General features: G+C 38.2%; 1 protein-coding gene across 1 annotated transcript in view; it reads left to right on the plus strand.

Annotated features, from left to right (window-relative positions):
• Positions 1–25899, plus strand: part of lrp1ab (low density lipoprotein receptor-related protein 1Ab) — a 130977-nt gene that overhangs the window by 45307 nt on the left and 59771 nt on the right. Inside the window, exons 3-17 of the mRNA XM_088331251.1 lie at positions 624–761; positions 8851–8970; positions 9438–9566; positions 9651–9911; positions 14405–14567; positions 14752–14974; positions 16591–16780; positions 16856–16999; positions 17074–17310; positions 20288–20468; positions 21695–21917; positions 21992–22181; positions 22248–22370; positions 23939–24079; positions 25243–25368. Coding sequence (XP_088187377.1) covers positions 624–761; positions 8851–8970; positions 9438–9566; positions 9651–9911; positions 14405–14567; positions 14752–14974; positions 16591–16780; positions 16856–16999; positions 17074–17310; positions 20288–20468; positions 21695–21917; positions 21992–22181; positions 22248–22370; positions 23939–24079; positions 25243–25368 — 2589 coding nt within the window. The remainder of the gene's footprint in view (positions 1–623; positions 762–8850; positions 8971–9437; positions 9567–9650; positions 9912–14404; positions 14568–14751; positions 14975–16590; positions 16781–16855; positions 17000–17073; positions 17311–20287; positions 20469–21694; positions 21918–21991; positions 22182–22247; positions 22371–23938; positions 24080–25242; positions 25369–25899) is intronic.

Raw genomic sequence — 25899 nt, forward strand, 5'->3', positions numbered from 1 at the left:
TAACTATTTGAGACTTTGATGCAGCTTTTAATAAGGCAATTTGACCTGCTGCATAATCCGCAGAAAGCGTGTCGTTTACTATGAAGGAGATGGACTGCACCTTCGCTGCTCCAGTGTGTCGGTAAAATTGGTCAGCAGATCTAGAGAACAGAGAGAAATGAGGGAGGAGGAGGTAGAAGACGGGAAAAACAGCCAAAGCAAACTGTTTGCTCTGCAGTGTGGGCTGAAAATATAGAGAACTGTGGGAGACATTGAGGCATAGAGACAGAAATCGACTGTATTTATTGAAGCCCTGACAGTTTTAAACAAAGAAATTACATTTTCCCCATACTGACAAAGATATATAATTTGTGCGCTTTATTTATGTTTTCTTATGAGAAAATCACTTTTAAAACACAAATTGCTCTGTAAGATCAACTTGGTTGACTTATAAATCTCACACTAAGAAAAGCAAATTATATACATTATATAAATAATATATATATATCCAGTATATGAAGTATATTAAGTTTCTGAATTATACTATCTTTAATCCATACGAAGTGTAACTAGTCAGTGTGAAATACGTTGACTATGTTGAAAACAAAAATTCACTCTTTTAAAAAAATTTTCATTGTCCGCAGGCTTGCACAACAGGGTGAACAAGTGTCCAGTAAATGAACATGGCTGCCTGGACGTCGATGTCTGCCTCCACATGAGCAAACTTTGTGATGGAGTCCCTAACTGCTCCGATGGCTGGGACGAGGGCCCTCACTGTAGAGGTATGATGAAGATTTGTTTTCAATGCCAATGTCAAATAACTTCCACTTTCACGGTCCCCAGATAATTAAAGGAAGAGCTGAGAGGAGCAGCATGCACAATATGTATATATTTCTATTTAAAAGGTACTCTATCTATAATGTAATCATCTCCAATAGGCCCCTTGATGAACCGGTCTGCCTTAGAATACTTGAACCCAAGAGAAGAGTTTCTGAAAGAAAAAAGTAGTTGCTCAACGCTTAAGTATGTAATTTCGAATTCTGAGCAAGCAATAAGCAAAAAGGAAATCTGACTGAACCCCCACTATCAATTACAGATAAGTAAAGAATAATGGATCAAACATATCGGGTCTATGTTGTCACTGCAGTTAAGCAATCAAAGACTGATTGTCTGTGTATTTAATTTGATTTGTTTCTATGCTACTTTGAAAACACAACAGCAGCGTACAAAGTGAAACCCATTTTATTAAATAACTTACCTAATGTCTTGAAATACTCAATACTTACAGTCTTATTTTTAATTAAAACATGGATTTGTTTTAAAATATTCAAGCAACAATATTTATGTAATTTGGAAAACTAAGAAATCATCGACTTGCGTTTTCTTTGAAAAGTGATCAACTTCTTTTAGTGCTCCATCTTACGAGAGCTTGTTCTACATTTGTGTGTTTTATCAAGCTGAGAAGAGTTTGAAAATGAAAACGTCAAGGAATGGGGGATGCAAGGAAGAAACTTTAAAAGAACAACATTAGCTTTTGCACTTACAATAATCAGCCCAAGTCTATTTTTCTTGAAATGCTACACGGTGTTTTGCTCACTGTTTCAACGTTTTGAACAGAAAATGAGGATACCAGATTTTAGTTTTAAATCAAAGCCAGTATTTTCATATTCATTTCCTAAGGATTTAAAATAAAAGATAACTGGTTGTTACTTTTGACAGACATTTATCTTCGGTCTAGAAATGAAACATTTCTGCTTCGTTGGACGTTTTTGCCACATTATATCTGTTTACAAATAAACAGACATGTTTATGGGGCAGCACGGCGGCGCAGTGGTTAACGCTTGTGCGGCACAGTTCATGTCATGGGAACCTGTCGTGGGTTCAAATCCAGCTCCAGACTTCCTGTGCGGAGTTTGTATGTTCTCCCCGTGCTTGCATGGGTTTCCTCCGGGCACTCCGGTTTCCTCCCACATTCTAAAAACATGCATTTCAGGTGAATTGGCCGGTCCAAATTGTCCCTAGGTGTGAATGAGCGAGTGAGTTGTCTGTCCCTGTGTGCCCTGCGATTGGCTGGCAACCAGTTCAGGGTGTCCCCTGCCCACTGCCCGATGATTGCTGGGATGGGCTCCAGCACCCCCGCGACCCTACTAAGGATAAGCGGTGTAGCTGATGAGATGAGAGACATGTTTTATTCCCTACATGGTAGTTAGCGCTTCCCTTTTGTTTGACACCTTTTGATGAGGGTCTGTTCATGCTAGTTTTATTCAGTTAATTAAACTTGCCATTTCTTTGACACATAAACGTGTCTTACTCTTACTTTTACTGCTCGGGCGTCCCTGGCGGCTGTTAAAAATAATACATAAATTAGCCACATCAGTGCATAAGCCGTGGGGTTAAAACTTGGGGAAAAAATGTACGGTATTTATTTTTTAACTGGATGCATCGATATTCTCTACATGTTACACACATTAGAAATAAGTCTTGTAATTTGGTCAGCAAATCTCATTGAGGCCTGCCCCCTGAAGTGTGTACACAAGTCCTCAGTAAAGTATCAGTCAACACCACCTACTGTATAAACCATTAGGTAGGCATGCACGCACTCCCATGTGCACCCAAACATGCACTCACATGGTAACATTTTTGCAAATACACACCCATTTCCCCACACACACCCGCAGTGTGTCCAGAACCCATTTCAGGGAAAGTTCTGGTCCTTCACAACCATCTTAGTGTTTGCTTGTACAAACTGGCGGCTTGTGCAAGCATACGCCACTGCTGCTGATGTCTGAAAGCACACTTTGTCACTGAGTTTGTCCACGTAATTCTGCTGAAGTTGTTGACACCAGCGGTCAGAAAGGCAACTTATCTCAGTCCATTGATCGACTCTGGATTTGGCGTTGTTTCTAAGATAGTTCGGCTATCAGACTTTTTCAACACTTAACAATAAAGCCACATGACATTCCATTAGGGACATTGGTAAGGGGCAGTTAAACACAAATTTCAATTGTATGAACCTTAAATTCCGGACTACAGTGCGCACCTGATTAAAAGCCGCTCAATTTTGAGAACAAAACGTAATTTTTTTCTTTGTGCAAGCCACGGCAGATCTTAAGCCACAGTCTTAAACAGCCATAAATATTAATTAGTTCCATACCTGTCAACCTCCCCGGCTCCATGCCCGTACAAACTGTCGCATTTTCCCGTACAAAATACAAAATAATCGTACACCATTTTTTTTCTTTTTCTGAATGATGCATGATGGGAAATCCCCAGGCGGCAAACCCATGCGCACATTAGCATCAAACGCAAAAAAACGATAACGAGATAGAGGCTTCCGCAGCGAACTCCTTTGACTTGATTGATTTGCTTTTCGTGATAGTCGGTCTTTACTGAACAGTACCCATCGTTGACAAATTTGCGTTTTTCCGTACAGATTTCCTCGTACTCCGTACTCGTCTTAAAGTGCATAAAAAACGTACTTTGTACGGCACAACCGTAAAGGTTGACAGGTATGTAGTTCGTGTCCGTTTCTTACCTTTTAAGCCCAGGACACAACTTGCGTTGGGATTTTCATGTTGAGGGACACTTTATGTCGAGGTGCACGCCGCCCATGACATTCTGCAGCCAATGGAGCTTTATCCCTATTCACATGAGACAGTTTTCAGCTGTGTGTTTTTCAGTTCTGTTCCCAGTTGTGTACTTCACGTGTTTCTAGATCATAAGACCATTCAAGGTAGCCATCACAAAGACGAGCACATATTTACTACTGGATGAAATAAACAAGAATAAGTGCTGTGTCGCGCAAAATGTGAGGTCCACCATTCTGTGGAGAATAGTGCGAAATTGCAACACAGACATGTGTTTTTGTGTTGCCATTATTTGTGATTTCTGCAGTTAATGGACCAAATTGCATTCTCTTGTTATCGTCCCTCGAGGATTAAAGGAAACATCAGCAACTTGACATTGACGTTGATGTTACAGAAAGAGTAGTGTAGGGTTTTGATATTTAACATCCACTACTGGTGAATTTGGATATATAAATTGAGGACTTGATTTGTGCCAAACACCCCGTTTTGCTCCCGTTAGGTATTATATAAATAATGTTGACAAAGATATAGACTAATTCATCTCGAAGGGTGTCATAAATGTTTCCAGACACCTCCGTAGTGTTATGTGTTTAGAACACATATGTTGTGGTAAGGAGCAGCTCACTGTTTTCCCTGGTGCCACCACATAACTAAAAGAAAAAGCCGCACCATATTCAAGGTCGTCGTGTTTAAAATGTAACAAAAATAGTGGCTTGTAGAATTTACAGTCATTTTTATAAAATGTACATCCAGGATTCTCAAACTATTTATTTTGGTCATAATCTTTGAAAGTTATGTGGTTTGTTGCCTTGTGACTGATGCACTGCATGCATTGATCTGCCAGGCTGCTTTTCTGCATTCACTGCCATTATGATGGTGATGGGGCCTCTCCAGGGGGCCAAAGGTCACGTTCCTAAGAAGTGACTGATTTATGGCAAAAGAGAAAAGAGGGTCTTGACAGTACTCCGAAAAGCTTTCCCCCACTTTTTTTTCTTGTTCCCTCAAAAGGAGCTGATATTATTGTAGTGCAATTGTCAATGCATGCACGCTGCTTAGCGACTCGACGCAGCCACATTTTTATCTTTATTCATGAGCGGGTCTTGACCTGAATGTGTATATTGGCTGCAGTTTTGCATGACAAGACCTGTTATATCTTAAACTGCCAAGCTTTGCCATCACTGTATGAGTGGATGGATTGCGGGGGGCAATACAGTGCTTCCTGACAATGGAAGTGACAGGTTAAGAAGTGGAGCCCTACAGAATGTGTACTTGTGTTTAAAGTCTAAACTACAAGGAAGTATGGTGAAGTTTTTGGCATTGTTTGTTCATTACGCAATATTTTGCGCTGTCTGTTTGTCATTGATGCCGTATGGTCTCTTTGGATTCTATAGCAACAAAGTCCAGCAAACGCACTCTGAGGAATAAGCTCCCAAGTCAACACATATCTACACACTGTCTGGACTCGAATTCTTGGATCAAATATAAATGCATGTTGTCCTCGCAAGAGGGTTTCATAAATTCAAGGTCAGATTACCACAAAACCTGAAGCCTACAATCGTCTAGAATTTGCTTTCAAAATAAAGGTTTAAGATTCAAGAAATACTAAAGGATTACATGTTAATCCCGACTGATTAAATAAATTTACACAATCTTATCTACATACACACTGCAAAAATCCTTAATAGAAACTTTTTTCAAGTAAAAATGTTTTCTGTTGTTTCTGGGGGTTATGTACTTCAACCGTACAATGAGGATAGCCTACTTCATGTTTTTGTCTATAAAAAGGTAAAATGTGTATATTTTTGTCCTGGCACTTTCTTTTTATCCTTTAATTATCTAAACCCTGCTATTGACCTTGTGAAATAAGAAGAAAGACCATGATTTGTGGCAGTACTTGAAACTGTAGTTGCATGTCACACTACTGGAAAGCTGCTACAGGTAAAGCACATGTGCAGACTTGTTTCCAGACAGTGCGGGTACAAAGCTTGGAATGTCCTGGGAATCGGCGTCTTACCAATGTCGCACGCTGGCGTCCACAGTTAGTTCACTTTCGGCTGCTCACTAAGACCAGAAACTTGATTTTTTTTTTTTTTCTCCAGTAATAATTGTTCCGTATTTGAACGGTAATGTTTGTCTTGATTTATTTCAAACTTTCATTTATTCAACTATTTTGACTTGGCAGGGACATAAATATTAGTAACCCTTGAAGGGATTCAACCAAAGTCCTTTATACTTATTTTATTTTAAATGTTTTACTTTCTCAGCAATTCGTTTTACAGCTTCAGCCTGTCGTACTCCTCCTTGTACATTACAAAAAACATTCTAAACTCTACAGTGTTTAGCACGTGGCAAGAGACTACAAATCCCCTTTGCAAAACATCTTAATCTGCATGTCGACATGGTCTTTTTGATGCCCTCAACTGAAAAGAACACTCAACAAACATGTCCCGTACTTGTAAAACATGCCTGATAAGTATGCTTTATTTCTGGCAGCATTCTGTTTTCACGTCATCCCACACCCACAGAAGAGATAACCTAAGAATGTAGGGCGGCAATTTACACAACTTGGCAAAAAATGATTTCGATACTGAAAGGTCAATGTCACCTCACCCTCACATCTGTAATATGACATTTGGATTTTCAAAAGGGAATTTCTATTTCTAGTCTATTGTAGCTCTCTAAAATATGTTTTTGGAAGGGGGATGAGTCTTTTTATTCTTATTTTTTATCCCCGTTCATTGATCATCTCAGGCATAGCATTATTCAATGAACATCCATCTGCCAAAATTATACAAATCTAATGGCCATATTTACACACGTCTTTAGTGGTTCTTAACAAGAGTCCTTGTTGTTTTTTTTATTTAGTCCTAAAACATTGCCAGGTTTTTTCCCACATTTGAAAGTGTCAGTGAAATTAATACATTGGCACACTTGTTGGGAATTAAAAAAAACACATCTAAAGTGTCAGTATATCCTTTTTTTTATTCATTATCTTATGGTCAATCGTGTACTGCTGTCGCTTGGCGGTGGAATGTACATGAACATACTTCCTCATCTTGAAGCCCTTCTGGCATTGCTATTACCTTCATTTGAATATTTTTTTAACTCCCCAAGATTATTTTGTGAAGGTTCTGACAAAAGACCATTGATTTAATACAGTAATAGCCTTTTTACGATTGCATTGTTTCCCTTTTCTCACATGTGTGCAAACAATCCTCAAATTAATGGGTTAGTATTTTCTAGCTTTAACTGAATTAAATTTTTAGAACAATTCTGAACATTTACATGTTCAATATTCATTGCACCTTTTATCTTTTGAACTGATGGATTACAGTGGAAAATGAGAATGGGGTGACCTCTTTGAGGAATCTTTTAGCCTTTCATTTGCTAGGGGTCTTTCACGCTGTGAGACCCAGTAAATGGATTCGAAATGGGCCACCCATTTTGCTGGGGGACCCTTCCTTTTAGTAGGGTCACAACAAAAGAGCCTTTGTGACCCACTGTGCTACTGGCTTTACATAACGAAAGAGCCTTCGTTGGCATAATCGCTCTCAGCCGCAGTAGTCTGCCTTACTTGCTGGATTCACTGGGAGGTCAACTCTTCACAGTATCTTATTACTGTATTCCGGAAATGAATGCTTAGTTATTTCCCTTGTTCTTCCCATTGGAAAAAAAGCTTTGGTGGACGTATTTAGCATTTTGTGTTTGCAAGCATTTGTCACTCGGTGAGATATGAGCCCAAGTGAGCCAATGAAAAAAAAAAAGAATCTCCTTAAAATTTTTCTTTTTGAATTTATTTTGCTGATTAACTGCACATGGTAATAGTATGGCTCCAGGAAATATTTTCATGACGATGAAATAGAAAACCCGCACATGCCTAATGCTCTTGCTCAAGAATGAACATTTGTTGCAAATATTTTCAGTCGTACTGAAAATTAATATGTACTCCAAATTTTAGTTGTTTGCCTCCTGACTACAAGGGTCAATACCATTCCTTGGAAGAAATATTCTGATATCTCACAAAATTAGACAGTTTTATTTTCCCATATCAGAATAAGAGGAGGAGACTCATTGCATTCTGGTAAATTGTCCAGCAAGACTTATGATGATTCATTAAAAACTTGTTCCATTCCTTTTCCTTGAACTTTCTTATCTGTACTGTTAAAATTGTGATCACTGTTTTCAGTTCACTTCCTTCAGAAGGAGCTCTACTTTTTTCCTGATTATGATGCCAGTGTCTATATCTGCCCTCCACCCCAATCATTTTATGCTTGCTGATATTTTCATTTTCTTGGGTCATTTCTTTTACAGCTAATGGAATCGTTGCAACAGCTGTGTTTGTCTTAAAAGACAGAAAGACAAAACACTGACGACTCATTTTAATTGTATTCTCCCTTAATTCATGTGTTGATATCGCGGAAAGCGTACTTTGGTCTATTTTCATTCAGACAAGCACCTTCCATCAATCCATTATCTGTGCAACTTATCCACACTACGGTTGCGGGGGTGCTGGAGCACATCCCAGCTATCTTCCGGCAGTGGGCAGGGGACACCCCGAACAGAAACTGATAATACACTCGCTGAGTCACACCTAGGGACAATTTGGACTGGTCAACTAACCTGACATGCATGTTTTTGGAATGTGGGAGAAAACTGGAGTGCCCGGAGGAAAGTCACTCAGGCAAGGGGAGAACATACAAACTGGGCACTGGGGTGCTACGGTAGTAGTACATGATTGAACCCTGGACCTCCACACGATAACCACCCAGCTGCCTTTCTGCCTGAATAGCACCATAGAAAATTAAAAATAGTTGCACTTTTAAATGATTGTTGAATAAGCAATACTCGCGCTGTGTGTTTCTTACACATAAACGTCAATCTCTAGCTTTATGTGCACTACTGGGAAGCACTCGCCCAGTCTGGATCACGTTGCTGTCGCAGTTCAGTACGTTTCCTCAAAGTTTTATTTAATCTTCTTTACCATTCACACACCATTAGAGCTCAAAACTGAAACCTAGTTTAAGTACCCCAATTAGAAATCTGCTCCTATAACCTTTGTTTTCAGTTCACATTTTAATATTTGCTTTTGATAGACAGACATGCATTACGTTTATCTAGCACACAGTTTCGCAAATGTTTTGCGGTGCATTAAAGAATTCCATAGGCTTGGAAGAAAATAAAGGATATTCTTTATTTCAGTTCAGTCTCTTTTGTCAGTGATGATCTTGTGGTCTTGATGAAATCTTAGTGATTTATGTCTCCTGTATATTGTTTATGTTTTTAGAGCATGCACCTGCCTGTGCCTTGCATGAGTGCCAGTATCACTGCGCTGTGACGCATGATGGGCCTAAGTGCTACTGTGCTAATGGATATGAAGTGGCGTCAGATGGAAAGACATGTAAAGGTGAGTGGGTATTAACATTTTTTACTGTGCATTTCCCCACTTCATGCTACGCTTTTCAACATCAAGAAATATAGTTAAAATATGTTTTACGTATTAGGAATTATGCCAGAAGAATTATTGACTGGTCAACATAAATATATACTAACAGCTATGCTTCTGGTAGCAAAGAAAATTATCACAGTGTCCTGGCTGAAACCACAACCTCCTGATATAAAACAATGGAGAGACAAATTAAAGCAAATGTACATTATGGAAAAAATCAATGCAAGACTTCAACTGAAACTAGAAAAAAAATGGAAGCTTATCACACATTTTTTACTTGATGTCCAAACACCTCACTTTTTATTTTATTTATTCTATTAACATTTTTTGTTGTTGTTTCACTTCTGTATTAGACAGGCTGAAAAAGCTTATATTGTAATCCCTTTTTCCATGATTTAATGACCATCTCTTCTCTCTCTTGCTAGACTTTAATGAATGCAGTCTTTATGGAACATGTAGTCAGACTTGCAAAAATACGGTGGGCTCCTACGTCTGCAGTTGTGTGGAGGGCTACCTGCTGCAGCCAGACAACCGCTCCTGCAAAGCCAAAAACGGTGGGACATTAATTTGTTTTCAGCCTTTGACCCGGATGGTTTGCCCCTCATACTCATCAGTTACTTTCGCTTCACCATTCCCAGAGCCAGTAGATCGCCTTCCCATGCTCTTGATTGCCAACCTCCACGACATCCGGTGCACTTCCCTCAGCGGCTCTACGTCCCGGCTGCCCTCAATTGCCACCAAGCAAACCATGGCCATGGACTTCATCTATGCAGAGGAAACCGTTTGCTGGATTGACGTTGGGGAAACGCCGACAGCCACGCAGCTGAAATGTGCCAGCATCCTTGGCCTCAAAACAGTCACTGACATCAGAACCATTGATATTTCCATCACCTTGCACCGTGAGTAATACTGTTGTGTTCTTTGTAAGTTTTAGTTAAAAAACAATCAGTAAAAAGTGTCCCTTTTATTCCTATTTTATCAGTAACTAGCCCATTAAGAAAGCTTTTTACAATTATACTCCATGCCTTTAAATGACAAGGACTTATTCTATTGAATGAATACAACGACACGGCATAGTCTGGGGATAGGTCGTAGATCCAGAACCCCCAAAAAGCAACACTAGTTACACAATTAAAGCAGTTAATCAAATGAACACATGACAAATATATACTGTAATTAGAGTGACACGTGCCCCCTTCCTTTTTCGGGTGGCCTCAAATAAAAAGGCTTGGACTTCACTGCTTTATATGTTTTAGTCTTTGTCCTACTATCCAGTCAGTGATTATTTAATTTATAAAAGTCAGTGGTTTTGGTATGGTTTTTAATTGTTGTTGTTATGGCTCAACTGTAGTTCAACCTTGAAGTTTTTTTGTTTTGTTTTTTGACAATGACAATAAATATTCAGATTTTTATTTATTTAAAAAGCATTAACAATTATCAAATTATATTTTATGTGACAATCATCTAATGGGCAACATATTTCATACTAAAACATAAACAAGTTAAAAAACAAAACACATGGCATTGAAAAGGCTATAAAACAATCCATACATAGAAAAAATACTTTCAATTTAGGTTTCCTCTTGCATCATTACTGGAAAGAACAGGTCCGGTTATCATAATTGTTTTTATATTCCAGACAAATGCCCGGATTGATTCGGAAAAATTGGCCAATATCATCCTTAAATACTGTGTGTCTCAATGATTTTGGCCCAGCACATACAGTGGAACCTCGATTTCGGAACGCCTCTCAGTTCGAACAAATCGGTTCTCGACCAAAAATTTCGAGAAATTCTTGCTTCGCTTTTCGTTCAAAAAATCGGAGTTCAAACGCCGGTACGCTAGGGGCGATGCTGAGCGGCGTACGGGTGTAGATTGCCCCCACCCCTCGTGAAGAACTGTTGTAACGTGAGCGCGCACTCCTTTTCGCTTTTGTTTTTAATATTGGTGAACGGAGTGTTTTAACCCCTAATTATGCCTCGGAAGAAGGTCGATGCAAGCAGCAAAGTTGCTATAGGTGAAAAAAGAAGAGTAGTGCGTACAACTATTGCATTTAAGAAAGAAATAATAGCAAAATATGAAGAAGATGTGCGAGTTTCCCTTCTTTCGAGGGAATAGAGCATGGCTTCTGCAGACCACCACAAAGGAAAGAAATCTTATTCATAAATCTTTTCTTTATCCTTTAACCGCTCACCACTTGTTGTAGAGACCCGGGTGCCAAATGACGTGTAAACGACCTGATTTTTTTATTTTTACACGTTCATGTTAGCGTAATCTTTCGTACGGAAGATTATGCTAACGCGAACGTATGATTAGCCAAGGTTAGCTTCATGTTTACTTTCATTGTAAACGTTCAGGGTGTTGTAACGGATTAAAACGATTTTACATTACTTCTAATGGGAAAAATAATTTTCGGTGATCGACCAAATCGGTTTTCGAACAGATTTCTGGAACGGATTATGGTCGAGAACCGAGGTTCCACTGTACATTCGACTCATTCACTTTTGGAAGACTGCCAGATCTGTGTTTAGTGGCCCTGTTGTATATCCTGTTTAATCTGCCATTCCTATATGTGTATATTTACAGTGCCGTGAAAAGGTATTTGCCTAACTCCTAATTTCTGTGCTTTTGCATACTTATCACTCACAAAAGTTTCAAATCATCAAAACAATTTAATATCACACAGAGATGACCCACTGAAAAACAAAATGCAGTTTTGAAATGCGTATTCCATTTATTAAGGCACAAAAAATCAAAACCTATCTGCCCCTTTTGGAACCTAATGGCGAGTTGGGCCACATTTGGCAGCGATACAAAAATAAAATGTTTATGATAATTGGTAATGACTCTTTCACGACGCTGTGGAAGAATTTGGAGCCCACTCTTCTTTCCAAAATTGTTTCAAATCTGCCATCTTGAAGGGTTTTCTAACTTGAACGGGGGATAAATACTTTTGCCAATAGGGCCAGATAGGCCTAGATCTTTTTCGTGCCTTAATAAAACGGAATCAACAGTTCAAAACTCCATTTTGTATTGTTTTTGTTTGTCTCTGTGTTTTATAAAATTTGGTTTAATTATCTGGGACATTTGTGAGTGATTAATATGCAAAAAAAAAAACAGTTTCAGTAAGGGGGCAATACTTTTTCAATGCACTGTATCATATATATATATATATATATATATATATATATATATATATATATATATATATATATATATATATATATATTGCAAGGATAAAATGTTAGACTTCAACAATGGAAAAATGTGAAAATGTTTTGTCTTGTTAACTCGAACCAATTTGGTGTCTTTATATGAACAACTAACTCATATTTACTGTCCTGTCATGCTCTGCGGATAAACATTTCCTTGTGTTTTCACTTTGCGTTTTGTGGGGAGAACTTAAGAGGGATGTGGTTTTAGATGAAGCGCTGGAAGTTGGTAGTTGGAAGTAGCATTCACACACAAGGTGATTTATGGCTTCTGAGCGTTGGAGAGCATGACAGATGACGAGACTGAAGGTTCCAGATGTTGCATTCTCTGACTGTGCGTCTTGGAAGATAAAAGGGGAGCGAAGCCCGCCCGTCCCATCCTCCCTACTCTGAGACCAACTCCTCAACAGGCACCATCACTCTATTCTTCTGTTTGTCATTAAGTCACTAGTCTGATCTTCTTACCCTTTGTTGTTTGGCACATACTTCATTTTGTGTTGGTATGTTTCAGCCCTGAATAGTCAGAAACTGTTCACAGGGAAACTGATTGAAACATTAAATTATTTGAGTGGACAAAAACTGAATGTATTTGTTTACATAATGTTGTGTTACAAGTTTAAATGTAATCAACATGATCCTAGCTTGTGTTATTGACTAGAATTAAGTTGCTAATTGAGCTAAGTTCTGTTATCTACTCTCTTCCCCCTCAAAGCATGGACAAAGATGTCAAAAAATTCACATACATCATCTCTCCAGAATTTTTGTTCGATTTTAAACTAGCAGTCGTAAGTTGACCAATAGTCTATTAGTGCATGGGTGTGTGAGGAATATGTTGGCAAAAGCTTAACATAGGTATCATTATTCCAGCTAACCTTGCTGTCAAAACTCACATTTTAGTGTTTGAAGGCATCTTGTACTATTTTTTTCTCTCTGTCTTTAGCATTCTGTTCATGTTTTCACTCACATCCGTTTATGACTGGAAGACTGCCTTTGTAGACAGCCCTGACTTATTTCTGGCTTGGAGGTGCACCAACATTTTTAATGTTCTCTTCAAAATAATTCCTTTTCGGCTACACTCCAGATGATCTGGCTTCTTGCCAGCCCGTTATTATTTCTATTCTCTTCCAGTCCGCTTGTATTGTAACCTAAGCATGCTGAAGGTCCCAAGTGGGACTCCCCGCTTGAAGCTCTGCATGATTGGGAATGGTGGGGGGGAGATTTGTACATTAGGCCCAGATGGTGTACTTTGTGCGTTCGGCTGTGGACTGTGCATGTGCCGCTATTTAATTCATCTTTGATTGCAGCATTCCTGATGATGCTCGGCTAACGTTGGATGTCAAAATTGTTTCTTGATCGTTTATCTGTGAGATCTGTTGGGCTTTGACAGAACTCAAGCAGTTTTTTTCCCTGCTCACAAGGGGATTTTATGTCGAAGTTCACACCGAAAGTGACTGTTTGCACATTTTAAGCTGAGGAATGGGTTTGCATGGAAAGTTCCTCTTTCTTGCAAGATTAGGTCACCGATGCTGCTTAAGTTCCTTTCTGAAAGGATATGCAGTTACTTAAGTTCACAGAACTGGTTGGATTTTGCTTCAGAAATTGGAATAATAAAATATAACAGGAGCAGTACAGCACAAATGTCTGTGAATTTAATTAAAGTCAGTCAAAAAGACTATTTTGTGGCATGGGCTAGAACTCTTTGAGGAACCCTGTTTGTAATCCCTCCCCACAAGGTTGAATAGGAAACAACTTTTTGTTTGTGCTGTGAGAATGGTATTAGTCCAAATTCCAAACATATTCCTCCACACCAACTGATGCAGGATTAGGGGTAAAAATAGGAAATTATTTTTAAGACAAAGTAATAATCTCTTTTTAACCTAATCGTTTACGTGCTGAGTTTGTCACAGACAGAGACTTTGACTTCAGCAATATTATAATAGATGAAATTCACAAAAAACTTCTAAAAGATTATATTGTTTTTCTCTCATTTTTAATTTAACAGGTTTTATTTCTTTGTAAATAAACAATACATTTCTACTTTTACAAAAGACATATTGATATAATAGTTACAAATGACACTTGGAGAGCCAATACAAAGTGCTTCCTGGGAAGTTCTTGAGTTAAATTTGAGTTTTGTGTGGTTCTGTCTGTCTTTCTCTTTTCTTTGTAACATCCTTCAGACGTGGAACAGATGGCAATTGATTGGCTGACCGGAAACTTCTACTTTGTGGATGATGTGGACGACTGGGTGTTTGTCTGCAACAAGAATGGCCAAACATGTGTGACGCTGTTGGACCAAGAACTGTACAATCCAAAGGGCATTGCCTTGGATCCAGCAATGGGGTGTGTGCATCTGTCATCATGTTCTGATGTTATTTCTAAATACCTTTTTTTGCAAGATTAGTATGTAAAATACGGTTGTGTGCTTAGTAGACATATTTTCGGAGTGAAACATGCACAAAGTTCCTTTTACACAGTATCACTTCCTTTTTTAGTCTCATGAAATCTTTTCTGTCTTGTCCTGCAGAAAAGTATTTTTCACGGATTATGGATCCACACCGAGGGTGGAGCGTTGTGACATGGATGGTCAGAACCGCACAAAACTGGTGGACAGCAAAATTGTTTTCCCCCATGGCATAACTTTGGACCTGGTCAACCGGCTGGTGTATTGGGCTGATGCCTACTTGGACTACATTGAAGTGGTGGACTATGAGGGCAAAAACAGACACACCATCCTTCAGGGCCTACTGGTGAGGTTTCCCTCCCATAAACTGTGAACAGTCCGGCCCTGGACCTTAGACCAACTGCAATAATATTTTATACTGTAAAGCAAAACCAAACAAAAAGAAAACAACAAACCAAAACACTATTACAATAATGATAACAATAGAATAAAAGAACTGCTTGGATCAGTGCGATAGGCTTTTTTGAGGTTTGCTGAGAGAGTATCTGCATCTCTTGAAAACCTCTATTTGGCTCAACGAAAACAATACTGCAAAAAAGCTCCAGTGAAAAAGAATTGAGAAACATCATTTTAAATAAGAAAAAAAATGTTCACTTGTAAAAAAATCTCTTTCATCATTGAAATTTTATCGTCAATTGTTTTCTTGTTTTATTTCATTTTCCCTCATTGCAGAAGCCCAGGTATCCTTTAAAGAAACACAATCATTAAAAGAAAATAATTCAAAGAGGAAATATTGATTTCTTTTCGTAAAATGAGCAAAATTATTTGGCAACTACATAGAACTAATGATTTTACCACGTCGCCCAGGATTGGGCTTCATATATGCAAATATGTATTCATTCGTGCATAATGTAATTATAAAGAATTGTAAAACTTTTAAAACAAATATATTTTGTTTATGTGGCCTATTGCATTTTTCCAGCTGAGCCCTAGTTACTTTATTGTACAGTTTTTTTCCCAAGACATTTTATTTCATATTTGAATACAAAAGTTTAATAGAAGAAGGCAAAGGTATTTGCTCATAATAAATACAGTATGCCTCATACTAATATTTTTAACACAATTAACAAATATTTAAAAAGATATGCGAAGAAAAGCAAATAAGATTTTCAAGACCCGTTCTGTTAAAAATTATTAACCCCACAAAAAGACCACTGAAGTACTAGTACTTTTGTTACCCGTCTTGTGGAACTATGCTACAAAAATATCTCTCCTTTAGATATTTTTTATAAAAGAGTGATTCCTATTGCAATATTAACAAAAACACCAGCAGCAAGTGTTTTTAAAAGAAAATAAATTGGATTAAATAAGTATTGGTAAAATTTAGTTAACATATAACAAATATGATCAAATAAAACCCCATTTAAATAGCCCAAAAAGCTCTCACTCCGAATGAATTATTTAATCTCATTACCTTTTATAACATCTGCTTCTAATTGTAGCTCCTGTACATTGATCAAAAAGGCTGTGCTCTTTCTGAGAAGTCATTTTGACTTCTTTGATTGATACAATTTATGAGTTAGATTTTCCTCGCCAATGCCTCTTTTAACAAATTGGCCTAGCTCTGGTAAAACTTGGCCCATAAACTGTAATCATGCAACGTTTGTAACGAAATCAGGGCGGAAGTGGAGGAGAAAGTAAGGCAGGCAGGGTGCAAGTGTGCCAGTGTGCATGTTTGTGTGTTTAGAGACACAAGAGTGAAAGTTGAGACCATGGCTTTTGGAAGAAAAACATTTTATTGGCTTCGGGGAAGACTTTCATCCATGCCAAAAAAGTTCCTAATCACCTTCAGTCTTGGCTCCAATGGCGATAAGGGCTTCAGTGTGCACCAATTTATGTTCGCATATAACGTTTGTACGAAAACGAGATTTTATGTGAACACTTCCAAATGTTTCCTTTCAGATTGAGCACCTATATGGGCTGACAGTCTTTGAGAACTACCTGTACGCCACTAACTCTGATGAAAGCAGCCTCAACCCCAAAACAAGCGTGATCAAAGTGAACCGTTTCAACAGTTCCGACTTCCAAGTGGTGACACGGGTTGACCGCGGTGCTGCACTTCACGTATATCATCAGAGACGTCAACCTCGAGGTCTGCATGTTTAGAACATTTCTGGTATATCACCAATACAGCATGTGGAACCCATCTCTTGTGCTGTTTCCACAGTTCGTAGCCATGCGTGTGCCTTGGACCAGTTTGGAAAGGCCGGAGGCTGTTCCGACATCTGTCTGCTGGGTAACAGCCACAAGACCCGCACCTGCCGCTGCCGTTTTGGCTTCAGCTTGGGCAATGATGGCAAGTCCTGTAAAAGTGAGTGTTCATTTTAGGTGGATGATTGTGTCTGTTTGGGTGCTTGTGGTTTACTGATTTTCTTTCTTCTATAGAACCAGACCATGAGTTGTTCTTAGTGTACGGTAAAGGTCGTCCTGGTATCATCCGAGGCATGGATATGAATGCCAAAGTACCGGATGAGTACATGATCCCCATCGAGAATCTCATGAACCCCCGAGCTTTGGATTTTCACGCCGCCAGCGAATTCATATACTTTGCCGATGCTACCAGCTACATTATTGGTCGACAGAAAATAGATGGCTCAGAGAGAGACACCATTCTAAAAGATGGTAAGATTTTCATGAAACAATTGACTCAGGCATGCCTCTTTTTGCTTTTGACCGCAACAACATTGGCCAAACATGTGTGACTCTGCTGGCCCGAGAACTGTACAATCCAAAGGGACTTGGATGCAATTTTCAATTGTTATTGAGTAAAGTTCACAAGTGACAAATATTTTGAATTAATATTTGCTTAAATTGATTATCAGCATTGCTAATTGCCATAATTTTAAATAAAAGACAGTTGCATACAATTACATGAATATGCTTATTTTTATGCAAAACAGACTAGTTTGTATAGTGAAACCATCAAATTCTGATTACTGTATTTACATTTAACTATGGTCTCTTTTTGTTTGCTGTTGCTTTTAGTTTTGTTGTATAACATGGTTGGGAAGCTGAAGCATTGTTTCAAATGCCATTTAATAGCCACCGGACAAAACATTTTATCTTAAATAATGTTGTTAATAGTCTATACCACTGGGAGAACATTGAAATACACTCTAAAATTAATTGTTTCAAAAAATGTCTTGTTTTAGATTCAGCATGGACCAATTTGATACTTTGGATCATTTGGTCAACTTCACAGGTGGTCATTGTGCACGAAAAGAAATTGTGAGAAAAACTGGCCAAATAAATCAAATCAGAGAAAATTGGCTTATACATTAAACTAACTCCTAAAATGAATTAATTTAAGAGAAAAATAAGGTTATTTTGTATAGAGCAACCCCCCAAAAACGGTCATCTTATTTAATTATACGTAGAATTTCCCAAAATAGGTAAATGTGTTGGACCCAAATAAGGTTTTAGCCCAGGAGGTAAAGCACTCGTCTCGGGATCGAGAGGTCGCGGGTTTGATTCCCGGCTCCTCCCAGTTATACAGTGCATCCGGAAAGTATTTACAGCGCTTCCCTTTTTCCACATTTTGTTATGTAACAGCCTCATTCCAAATTGTATTAATTTCATCTCTTATCTCAAAATTCTACACAAAATACTCCATTATGACAATGTGAAAACGTTTTTTTTTTACTTTTTTTGAATTTATTAAAAATAGAAAACTAAGAAATCACATTTACATAGGTATTCACAGCCTTTGCCATGAAGCTCAAAATTGAGCTCAGGTGCATCTTTTTTCCACTGATCATCCTTGAGATCTTTCTACAGCTTAATTGGAGTCCACCTGCAGTAAATTCAGTTGATTGGACATGATTTGGAAAGGCACACACCTGTCTATATAAGGTCCCACAGTTGAGTGTGCATGTCAGAGCACAAACACCAAGCATGAAGTCAAAAGAACTGTCTGTAGACCTGCGAGACAGGATTGTCTTGAGGCACAAATCTGGGGAAGGATACAGAAAAAATTCTGCTCCTTTGAAGGTCCCAATGAGCACAGTGGCCTCCATTATTAGTAAATGGAAGACATTTGGAACCACCAGGACTCTTCCTAGAGCTGGCCGGCCTTCTAAACTGAGCGGGAAGAAGGGCCTTAGTCAGGGAGGTGACCAAGAGCCCGATGGTCACTCTGTCAGAGCTCTAGCGTTCTTCTGTGGAGAGAGGAGAGCCTTCCAGAAGGACAACCATCTATGCAGCAATACACCAATCAGGCCTGTATGGTAGAGTGGCCAGACGATAGCCACTCCTTAGTAAAAGGAACATAGAAGCCCGTCTGGAATTTGCCAAAAAGCACCTGAATGACTCTCAGACCATGAGAAACAAAATTCTCTGGTCTGATGAGACAAAGATTGAACTCTTTGGTGTGAATGCCAGGCGCCATGTTTGGAGGAAACCAGGCACCAAGCCAATTCCATCCCTACAGTGAAGCATGGTGGTGGCAGCATCATGCTGTGGGGATGTTTTTTTAGCAGCAGGAACTGGCAGACTAGTCAGGATAGAAGGAAAAATGAATGCAGCAATGAATAGAGATATCCTGGATGAAAACCTGCTCCAGAGCGCTCTTGACCTCAGGCTGGGGCGAAGGTTCATTTTTCAGCAGAACAACGAGCCAAAGCACACAGCCAAGATCTCAAAAGATTGGCTTCAGAACCACTCCGTGAATGTTCTGGAGTGGCCCAGCCAGAGTCCAGACTTGAATCCGATCGAACATCTCTGGAGAGATCTGAGAAATGGCTGTCCACAAACGTCTCCCATCCAACCTGATTGAGCTTGGGACTTATTGCAAAGAAGAATGGGCAAAACTGCCTAAAGATAGGTGTGCTAAACTTGTGGGATCATATTCAAAAAGACTTGAGGCTGTATTTGCTGCCAAAGGTGGATCAACAAAGTATTAAGCAAAGGCTGTGAATACTTATGTAAATTTGATTTCTTAGTTTTCTATTTTTAATAAATTCAAAAAAAGTTAAAAAAAAAAAAAAAACTTTTTCACATTGTCATAATGGAGTATTTTGTGTAGAATTTTGAGATAAGAGATTAAGTTAATACAATTTGGAATGAGGCTGTAACATGACAAAATGTGGAAAAAGTGAAGCGCTGTGAATACTTTCCGGATGCACTGTATGTTATAAGACACTGAATCCCTAATGCCCCCAATAAACGGGTAGTTGCCTTACATGGCTCTGACACTGCTATCAGTGTGTGAGTATGTTTGCATGCGTTGAAGCAAATTCTAAAACTACAGTGACTTGAAAAGCGCTTTATAAATGCAGAGCATTTACATTTGCATTTACTACAGAAGAAGAAAATACCAAAACATTTAGCTTTCTTTTAAAAATTGGGTCAAATAAACCAACCCAAAATGATGGCTTACTCAGTACATCTTTAATTGATCAAAGTAGTGGGCCTATCTTTTTTTTTACCCAATTAAAGTTATTCTATGTTAATTTATGTTTATCTAACTTAACCAGACTATAAATACATACAAACCTTGATACTTCACCGCCCTCATCTGGTAACTTATAGCTGCATATGTTTTTTTTTCTTAGAATATTTTCATTTAAGGTTGCATAACTGTTTTCTCTGCATATCTCAGGTATCCACACAGTGGAGGGGCTGGCAGTAGACTGGATGGGAAGTAATCTGTACTGGACAGATGATGGGCCTAAAAAGACTATCAGTGTTGCCAGACTGGAAAAGGCTTCTCAGACCCGCAAGACCCTGATCGAGGGCAAGATGAGCCACCCACGTGCCATTGTGGTGGACCCACTACATGGGTCAGCCCTTTGTTTCAAAGTCTCTTTGATTCAATTAGTTTTTTTTTTTCTAAATGCATTGTAAATCCTAGATTATCACGTGAAACAACACAGCTGTGTGATTTTTCTGGTTTAAAAAGTATGATTTCATTCTACAAGATATTTAGTAGAATCTGGTATTTATAAAATGTGTGTTTGGCATATTGTTAAGGGCAAGCTTTTGATATGCATCATCTAGTCAAATACACACAAACAACACTCTAAAGACTCAAAACACAATCACACAAGAAACCAATTTTGTGCTACCTACTGCATACAGTTTCCAACCTGCCCTGTCAAATATAATTTATCTGTGCATCCAAATTGTGTGTTATGTCATCTTTCACTTTAATATAGTAATAAAAAAGAACAGGCTTTTTGGCTGTAATTAAAGAGAGATGATTTAAAGGTAAGATACGTAGTTCGTGATGGAATACATTGCAGAACTTTACTCCATTCTGCTCGCCAACCAATTTCTTTCTAAAGTCTTCGTGTCTTGAAAAATATTTCATCATTTTGTTTTCAATTATATTGCAAACTCAAAAGAAGGGATACTTCAAATATAAAGGTAAATTAAAATAACATTTTAGAAAGTTGAATACAAAGGAGTTGAATTCCCTCGCTTTGGAGATTAGCCAGAGCAGGAACACGCACATTGCACAATGGTGAGTTCTCTAAAGAAACCCAAGATTAAAACTACACACTATTAAGCAGTGTATTTATCGCACACTTTTTTGATTCTGATTTGTTCAACTGTATACAATGTCTGCATAATAATTGTTTGCAATATAAAGCTGATGATAAAGCACTTTGATATTAAAATATGCTACTTTGTATTTATGCACGAGTCAATGTCATATTTTTAAGAAGGGTAAAAATCTAGTCTCAGGCCCATATACCTAAATTATTTCACTTTTTCCCGTTTAGTGTCACTACAAATAGTGATGCCACATTGTTGTCTGGTCGAAAAGAAGGACTTTGAATTACTGCCTGTTTAAAAGTGATTCATTTTTATAAAACATTTTTTGAACATGAAAGAAATCCAATTGTAACAAGTATTAAATCTGTATTTTTTTTAAAACCCCAATGATGAATAACGATGTCATTATCATTTGAATGAATATATTGTCGTGCTCTGCTTACTTTTTCCACACTAAACATTGATAGCATAGACTTTTGACTAAATTCTTTGTGACACGATCTCACAGGTGGATGTACTGGACCGACTGGGAGGAGGATCCAACAGAGAGTAATAGAGGAAAGATCAAGAAAGCATGGATGGACGGATCCAATCATCAAGTTTTCCTGACTAGCAAGACAGTTTTGTGGCCCAATGGCTTGAGTCTGGACATTAGTCAGGGTATATTATACTGGGTTGATGCTTACTACGACCGTATCGAAATGGTTTACCTCAACACGACTGAACGAAAGGTTTGTTTTGCTTTCTAATGAGATCCATTTTATTTTGATTTTTGACTACAAAATGACTTTCCCTCTGGTAACAGGTGGTGTACGAGGGCCAGGAGCTGAATCACGCCTTTGGTTTGTGTCATTACAAACAATTCCTCTTTTGGAATGAATATCGTGGCGGTAGCATCTACAAACTGGACCAAGTCACAAAGACAGTCACGCTACTGCGGAATGAAAGACCACCTATCTTTGAGATTCGGGTGTATGATGCCCACCAGCAACAAGGTACCACTACAATCCTAATTTACACGGATTGAATTTGAGTCCAATTTCTATTGTCTTCTTGCATAGGTACAAATGTATGCAGGACTATGAACGGTGGATGTAGCAGTCTGTGCCTGGCCATCCCTAATGGCAGAATCTGCGGCTGTGCAGATGATCAAATCCTGGATGGGGATAACGTCACTTGCAAAGGTGAGTGAGACTTAAAGAGGAGTGCTCACTATACGCGGTTCCAGGCTAGGGTTAGGCTTTGGATAAACATTGCGATGAGAATTGTTACAAGAATGATAAGCTATCAAAATCATTTTTTCAATTTGACATATTTTGGTGGAACTTCTTATTCTTAGAAGAATACGAGTACAAAAGATCTGATATTTTTAAAAAGCCAAAGTTTACAAATAAGATGAAGGTTGTGTTTATATAAAATAAATTAGTCCATGGAACAGTCTGGCAGAAGAAAACCCAAAAAGTCCAGTAGCATATTTAGAAAATAAAATCCATATTATCAAACCAATATCATATAGCTTATTTATGTCCATTCAACCTCTGTCACCTGACTGACAGACCAGCTAGACCAGTTTCTTCTAGTAGAAGAATCAACCACTCTATTAAGACATGATCAAAATGAGGGGGAGAAGTCAAGGCGAAATGATTGAAAAAAACAATGGGGGATACAAACATCCATTCAAAGGAATCAAAGGGGGGGAAAATATCTCCCTATTTAATGAAATATATACATTATACTGGTAATGACTATATGATTATGCTGATTTAGATTTTTATTCTCCTTTTATAAGTGTTCATAAATATTTCTCTTGTGTGGTGATGATTTAAGTTACATAAAATGCCTTGTTCTAAAAATCTGATCTCATGACATGATTATTGTGAAAAGTGTTTTGAGTAGCAAGGGGACAGGGCCAATAAAAGCTTTTACCTGTCAGCCCTTCTTTCCAGTCTGTTTTGTCAATTGCTTATAAAAGCTGTTGTTCTAAACCTACATTATAGCCTTGTAGATGATGATCAGTGGGAAAAAAAAATCAATCAAATCTTCTTATTATAATGTAATCAGAGAGTCAAGGGAAAATGAATTAAATATAATTGGCAGTAAATATCATTTAACTATCTGAGATAATAATGTTACTAGTTTGTTATGTTGGCTACTTTTTTTTTAAATGTTTGAGTTATAGCAAGGAACCGGCGTAAATAAGAAAATAAGTGAATACGACTGTGCTTTCGGCTCCTTTTCTTCAATCTTATTGATGACATTTCTATGTATTGATTGATTTTTTTATTTATGTATTCATTTATTTTCTTATTTTGATAACTACAATAAAGTATCGGAAAACAATGACATCAAATCTGAAAGATGTCTTCTATAGAAAAACCGAAGAACTCGACTTCACTAAAAATAGCCTCAAAAATACTCAACAATGGAATGCATGTTTAGTTAAGACAGTAGCATATAATTCTTACTATTTGTGTGACAGCTGTGTAAACCAAATCAACTAAGATAGATTCACTCTAAAAACCATACAAAAGTATTTTAAAAGAATGTTTTTCATGCAAGCCAATTTAATCACGTGGAAGGATCGAATATAATTTTACAGTACAGCTGCCAGATCCATGAGACGGAATCTGCAAATGTTATTGCAACTTTAAGATGAACAAAACCTGATCTCATCCATCAGTAGGCTATTGTGCGTAACTCTGGTCTCAATGGCCCATCTGTTTGTGCTCTCTCCCGCGATCCCGTCCCACAGCCAACCCGTCCTACGTGCCCCCGCCGCAGTGCCAACCTGGGGAGTTTGCCTGCAAGAACAACCGCTGCATCCAAGAACGCTGGAAGTGTGACGGGGACAACGATTGTCTTGACAACAGTGACGAGGCTGCTGAGCTTTGCCGTGAGTGTTCCATGCTTCTGCCGTGGTTACCCGGCAACACACAGTTAAACATAATGTTCTTAAAAGTACTTTGTTAATGCAAACCAAACAAGTACTAGCTGGTTCCCCTAAGATCTTATTCCAGCATTTCAATATGGATTCAATGTCATTGGGCAGCATGTCTTTATCCTGCTGCTCTTTTTGTTGAATTCCAAGGAAAATTGTCTTTCTATTGAACCGTCACTTGAAAGCCTCACTACTAACTTTTTGTGAGCGCTTGTGTATTTGTTACAATAACAGTGGTATTAAAAGGTTTGGCACCCAAGATCATTTTCAGGATTTTAAATATGTCTTATAGCAAAAAAAACACACGTACTTGAGAAGTGAAATCAAGTTTATAGGATTTACAGAGAGTGTGCAAGATTTACTTCAACAAAAGTAGTTGTGTGCATAAATGTGGGCACACTTTTGGTTTTATTGATTTCAATCTCTAAAGTGCTAATTATTGGAACTCAATATTTGTTTTCTAAATACGCCCAGCACCACATCAGACAAGTCACCCACTTGAAATAATTGAATTAGATCTACCATGGGATTCACTGATCATTTTTGACATTGTTACATCATTTTCTGACATTGCAAACAGGTACATTTGTATCACAAGTTTAGCATGTGCGTAGACTCGGGTGGGGTGGGGTGGGTTTGGGTGAAGTCTGGTGGGCTGGGTGGTGTTGGATGGATGGATGGATGGATGGATGGTTCTGATCGGATTGATCCCTTAACCACTAGGGTTTTCGGGGCACCATTTCCTGTGGTGTGGCTTCGGCCAGTACAGCCTGGTGGCGCCCATCCATCTCCAGGCTAACATATAGGGGCTGTTATTTCTGCAAAAGGAGGAACTTTCTGTTGGAATGCCAAAATGTATGCACCTGCCTACTGTTCTTAATTACTGCAGTTTCTGTAAATCCAACAAACGTGATTTCACTTCTCAAATATTACAGTGTTTGCTCTATGATATATGTAAATGAAATTGCTGACCTGAACAACCAATGATTTATATAGGAAAATTTTGAAAATGATCAGAGGTGGCCAAAGTTTTTCATATGACTGCATTACAACCGGTAAAAAAAAACAACTCATTCACATCGAGTTTCACTCATGGTGCTTGTGCTGTCTCCCACAAGACCAGCACACCTGTCCGGCAGACCGGTTCAAATGTGAGAATAACCGCTGCATCCCTCTGCGATGGCTTTGCGATGGGGACAATGACTGTGGGAATGATGAGGACGAATCAAACACCACGTGTTCTGGTATGCATTGTCTCTATACCGCTTTTCAGTTTTCTTAGTTTTTTTGTTAGGTGCTATTTACATTTTTAGTTTATTTAAAAAAGGGGCTCATTTATGTCTATAGAACTTTAGATATAAATATTAGATATATTCTTAATTTTCTTCATGCTGAGGTTTTGAGTTTTTCCTTGCCCTTTTGTAGGTTTTACATCAGGGGATGGTGTAATAATAGTCTGTAGTCTGTAATAGTCTGTGCAACCCGATAAGACTTCTTGTGATTAAGTTTTATACAAATAAACATGAATTGACTTAACTTGACATATAAACAACATTATGGTCCATGACAAATTTCCAGTTTTTGGCTCGTGAAATTAAAAGACTAGAAATTCTATGTGAGTAAATTGACAAAATAAACCGTATTGTGGTGGGGTCAGCAGATAAGATAGATCAATGTATGCAAAGTTATAGTTATAGTTTCACTCATCCAAGAAACAGGAACTCAGATGTTTCAACATTGAAATACGGTTGAAAAAAATCACTTAAAGTACATTC

Source organism: Urocampus carinirostris, chromosome 3 (genome assembly GCF_059441175.1).
Source record: "Urocampus carinirostris isolate Australia breed hairy pipefish chromosome 3, RoL_Ucar_1.0, whole genome shotgun sequence".
NCBI classification, from domain to species: domain Eukaryota; kingdom Metazoa; phylum Chordata; class Actinopteri; order Syngnathiformes; family Syngnathidae; genus Urocampus; species Urocampus carinirostris.